The 5395-nt window shown below is 44.1% G+C and overlaps 1 protein-coding gene across 1 annotated transcript; it reads left to right on the plus strand.

The window, feature by feature from the left end:
• Positions 1-4: 4 nt before the first annotated feature.
• GATC (glutamyl-tRNA amidotransferase subunit C) lies at positions 5-1340 on the plus strand (the record flags this gene model as incomplete). Its single annotated transcript, XM_085326123.1, has 3 exons — positions 5-183; positions 388-491; positions 912-1340. Coding segments are annotated over 3 exons (333 nt in total), but the record flags the coding sequence as incomplete, so codon positions are not given.
• Positions 1341-5395: the final 4055 nt, after the last annotated feature.

Genomic DNA, 5395 nt, shown 5'->3' on the forward strand with positions numbered 1-5395 from the left:
CGGCTCTGCTCCGCAGGCGGCGGCGGGCGCGGCCGTGCTGCGGCGGCTGGAGCAGCTGGCGCTGGTGGATTTCCGCGACGCGGAGGGCGTGGAGCGGCTGCGGGAGGCGGTGCGGTTCGCGGAGCGGCTGCGGGAGGTCGGCGCGGAGGGAGTGGAGCCGATGGACTCGGTGCTGGAGGACAGGTGCGGAGTCGCTGCCCGCGGCGGCTTTAACCGCTCGTTCGCCGCCTTCCGCCCCGGAAACGGCCCGGGCGGGCGCGGCGGGGGCGGCGGGGGCTGAGCGGGAGCGTTACGCGGTAACCGCGATGCGCGGAGCCGCTCCTCGGTGCTCGCGGCGGCTTGTGCGCGCAGGCACGGCTTAAGGACCGGCTGCGCTCTGCTCGGCAGGCGTCTCTATCTCAGAGAGGATGATGTTACAGAAGGCAACTGCGCAAAAGAGCTGCTGAAAAACGCCAGCCAGAAAATAGAGGAATATTTTGTAGCCCCACCAGGTACTGTTTTGTTTATTAAAAAAAAAAAAAAATCTTAATTTTGCTTGAACTAACTTTCGCTTGAATTAACCTGAGCGCTGTGACCTGCTACAGCTGAGTTTGCTTTCAGAAATATTAGGCAGTAATAAGGATGTACTAAAATAAGAAAATAATATCTATAGCCATCTGTGAAGATAGATTTAAATCTATTTGTCTAAAATGAATACAGAGCTTAATCTTACTCTAAAGATAGTGTACATGTTGACCTATTAAAAAGATCATTTATAGGCAGTCAGACAAAACTTGCTTGCTCAGGACATGCAAGTTGCCTCTACGTATTCAGAATAAACTGGAGAGGCACATTTGTGTTAAGTTCTACTGCCCAGAAGGCAACTCACAGCTCGTCTCACAAATTCTATTTTTTTTTTTGTTTCCAATCAGGTAACATCCCTTTACCAAAGACAGAAGAAAAAGAGACTTTTCTGCAGTGATCTTAATGAAAGCCAAGAACCAAATTGCCATTTTAATATTTTATTTGGGGAAACAAGGGTTGTGCTGCCACAGCTGAAATACTGTGGTGCATATTTTGATCAGAAAAAAAACGCACTTGTACTGCTAAATTTTTACACCTTCCTTCTGTAAAATATCTTGCTATTGAAATATATTCAATGTTTGTGAAGCTGAAAGGCATCATGAAGTCTAGACAGATGTCCTTAGTGCTTGTATTTATTAAAGTGCATCCATGTTAATCTTTAAGATACTGAATGGCTTAAAGGCTTCAAAGAGAATATTAAGCATGATGATTAAAATAAAATCCAAGCACTATTTTGTTTTCGTGACAAAGAATAAACTCCATGTATTTGCATTATATCCTTACCAGCATGAATGAGGAACGAACAACTGGAGCCTAGGACCAATATATAAGTAACTAGACTGAGATCTTCATAAAGGTAGTAGTTGCTTTGTTCACATTTGGATATTCAACATCTACAGAGAAAGACTTTACAAAACATTTGGCAAKTAATATTGAGAAATACCATGTTAGCAATCACCTGCAAGAGCAAAGGTTCAGCTACCAGAGAGGAAAACAGGAATAAGTTTCCCTCAATCTAACAAAAATGGAAGATGCTATGTCGTCAGCCTAGCCAGAGGTGCAAAGGTTGGAACTACCCATTAGGCTTTTGACTGCTGGTGGTAAGTAGCTACAAAAAACTAGAGCCACCCTCGCACAAAGGAGAGGCCAAACTCTCAAGCAATAGTTACAGTAGCTCAAATTCTGTAAGAAATGTCCTGTGCGAGCGTGCTCAGCCTTCAGCTCCCAGGCAGGACGTTAGTCTTAGAAAGTTCAGCCACAGTAAAAAGGTGGTTGCAAGAACAGAACGAACAAACAAACACTATGTCTTACCAGCTCAGAGGCCGTGAGACCACCAAAGGAAGAGGTTTTGTGCTGGGAAAATGGGAAGCACTACTACAGCGAGCGGCATGTGGTGATGGCTGTCTCATCTTGGGTGACARTCCTGAAGTCTGCTCACAGAATCTCCAGCGGCCGGAGGTACAAGGAGCCAAGGYTTCTTGAGAGAAACCAGAGACCTGCTGAGAAAAGAATACCGCAGCAAACATGGAGTAGTCTCTAGACCTTTTGCTTCCAGGCTATGAAAAGCAGAGTAAACATCTATGACAGACAGACTTTTCTTCCTGGCCCATGTCCCCCTCCAAATACATATTAAAAAAAAACAGAATTATTTATTCTAATAATAACTTCATGCACTGGAAGAGATCATTAGCCACAATGGAATTTTCTTCAGAAATGCTAGAAGAGACCCTTGAAGTTACTGTAATAGGATACTACTAATCACCAGCTCTGAGATTCTAGTTTTAYGGCTTTTGAGAGTGTGGAAGTAAAAGGAAGCGTGTTCCTCCACAACAGTGCATGCACACGCTGTTCCCCAGAGGGCAGAAACTTGCTTTGTGAGATTGGAGCTTGGTGTCATCGACTTTACATCATACTTGTCCTGTGCCTTTACAAAGAAAAGCCGCTACTCCCATTCTGCATACACCCATGTGGGGATACTCCCATCTTTCTGTACATCTGCATAATAACTGTCACCAGCTTCACACGTGCAGTCCTTCTGGTCCTGCCAGSTGCCTGATAGAGGAAGTCCTGAGCATGGTCATAATCCTAACCATTTCTCCCATAAACTTCCACATCTCTGCAAACAACAGGTAATGCAAATTAGAGGTTAATTTTATATATGCATTGCTTCTTCACATCTCAAAAGGCCACCAAGTTTATTAGAAGTATCATAATGTGAAAAATACTGRAAAAAAATACTTGAAGAGAGTTTCAGTAGTAATAGTGTTGGGTTCAGCCATTAGTGGCTTGCTTATAATACTCTGTGTGTGCAAACTGTTTTGAAAAGCTCCCTCTTAATGCACYGCTTATTTCATGGAAAACATAGATTAAGTGGAAAAGACTACAGCTGCCTTCGCTGTTATTCAGCAATAAGATGAGCCTACAACACAGGACCAAGGTATCACAGCCTCTGGGCAGGATACATTTTCATTCATTTATCTGAAAATTTGATGTTTTGGCAAACTTTGAATCATCTAGATTTTTTCATATTTGTCTAGCAGGAAGTAAGAGAAAGCACTTTTTTCCCCCCACTCTTATCTTATTATCTTGCTTTTGTGCAATTACCTCATTATTTTTAGGCTTCTGTAATATACCAGTAGGTGCGCATATATATATATATATGTGTGTATGTATATATATTACGTGTAACTATATCTGATCTCTTTGAAGGGTATTGAATCAAAATCTGCATTTAATCCCACTAATCCAACTCACTGCAAAGTTATAACAGTATTACTGTTTAAGGCTCAGACTTTTCAAGATTTAAACCCTGCAAATCCCAAACTTTTACAAATACACAAGTCTTTCCTAACAGACACTTAGAATCCACATATGAAGTACAACAGGGGAAGATTGTCATAGCACATGCTTGCTGACTTACAAACATGCTAGCAGAGCATTCTCAATTTGAGAAATCCCCACTTCTATCCATTTTGGCCTCCTTAAACTATCAGAGAGAATGGTGACAATGTTATTTACACAAAAAGCAAGAAGAATTTGAGTTTGCACTGCCTCGGGAGTTACTGGCCCAATATATCACGAAGTAACTAAGTAAACAACAATCAAGCAGCAGTTTGCTCAAAGATGATCCCACGTTGCCACTGCAGCACGGACAGAGCATCCGGTGCGCTGCCGCAGCCTGCGCGCTCCAGAGCGCGAGCGGGCTGCCTGCTGCCACCCCTTTAACGCTTCTTCTGTGTAGGTTGAGCTGTGCCAAATGAGTTGAAAACATACATTTCTTCAGTGAAAGGTTTTGCTGCAACTTTGCCACTGACACGGGAATTACAGCTCTGAGTCAGACACCCGCAAACCTCAAACTAAAACGCCTTGGGAAAGGCCGAACAGGCTGCCTACGGGACAGTCTACRTCACGGCTCCAGCCCACATCAGCTGGTGTCTAATGTGGCGAGTGTTGCCCACAAATAGCTTGAAATTTTGATCTTTATAGTGTTCCACTGCTCCGTGACTTAGAAACCCAGGCAAACAAACAAGATACTGCTACGGAACTGCGTAATAAAATCAACAATGTGACCCTTGTGCATGCTCAAAAACACACATACTCGCTTCAATGGGGGGGAAAAAAACTACTTGCAAATTCCTCCTAATCACAGTGAGCCAAATAATGTTTATTTGTCAAACAACTCATCTTTTCTCAGTGATTAGTAGTTATAATAAAAAATCTGTGTTTGTTAAAAAAGGTCAGATTCTGAGATTATATAATGTAGTTCCCCTGGAGACAGCTTGGCTTTTGCCTGCTGAGAATTCCCACTACCATACAGATACATAACATATAAAATTTGCTTAGATGCCCTAGCGTATGGATTCCCACTTTACAAAGAAAACCTTAGTTTGGAGATAGGAAAAAAAATGAAATCGTTTTATTACCAATAATGATTATTTTATCCTTTGATAGTACCTAGGAATCTCAAGAAAAATTGCTGCATTAGTTACAGCTATACAGTACTCACACAGCACAAGAGAGCCACTGGTGCAAAGTGCTCGCTGTCTATTTTCCATTTGCAATATGTATCTCACGATAARCCTTAGTCATGCCCCAGTCTTCGGCACCTCCTCTACCCCAGCTGTCATATACTGTGTGTGTTTGTTCTGCCTTCCCCTGCAGCTCTGTCCTGAGGAATTACTTTTATGTTCTTGATCAACAGGTAAGGCTTTAACGTTCCTCTTTAAAGCCATGTATCTCACCCAYGCTGACATTTCCTGCAGTCATCATCAAATCTGTTTGTTCAGCTAACCATTTTTTAATAAATGCATTGTGATTTGCCTGCCAAACACAGCCACCTCTTCAGAGGTTCATAGGTGTTTCTGAAGTTCATTGTGAGTGCCAGTAAGATTGCTGAACAGTTCATTTTTGTCAGTGCAACACTGTTTCGTACACCAAGATTCCCCCGCTGCTGCTGCAGATCCTGCACCCGGGTCTGTAAATTCACTGCTCCCTGTGGCCCCGAGACTGTCCCAGAGCTTCTCCAAGTCACTAGCACCCACGGTTTGGTTTCACCCCTCATTCGGCTGCTTGCAGAGCTGTCCCTCGCACGCACTGCTGCTGGGGAGACAGAAAGTAAAGCTGGGAATTGCACCTCCTTGACTTGTAGCGCTGAAAGCTGGGAGGTGAAGCTGGAASTTATTTCTGAGACGGTCTGGAGCGACCTGAGGAACACACTGACGTCGGTTGTGAGCAGTTTGCCTCCCGGCTTGCAAAAGCACAAGGCTGCTTGCGGCGCGCCGTGAGCGACCCGAGGGGCCCGCGGCAGAGCTCCCGGCGAAGCTCCGCGCCC

Source organism: Rhea americana, unplaced genomic scaffold (genome assembly GCF_003343005.1).
Source record: "Rhea americana isolate MKP2758 unplaced genomic scaffold, rheAme1 scaffold_128, whole genome shotgun sequence".
Classification (NCBI taxonomy): Eukaryota; Metazoa; Chordata; class Aves; order Rheiformes; family Rheidae; genus Rhea; species Rhea americana.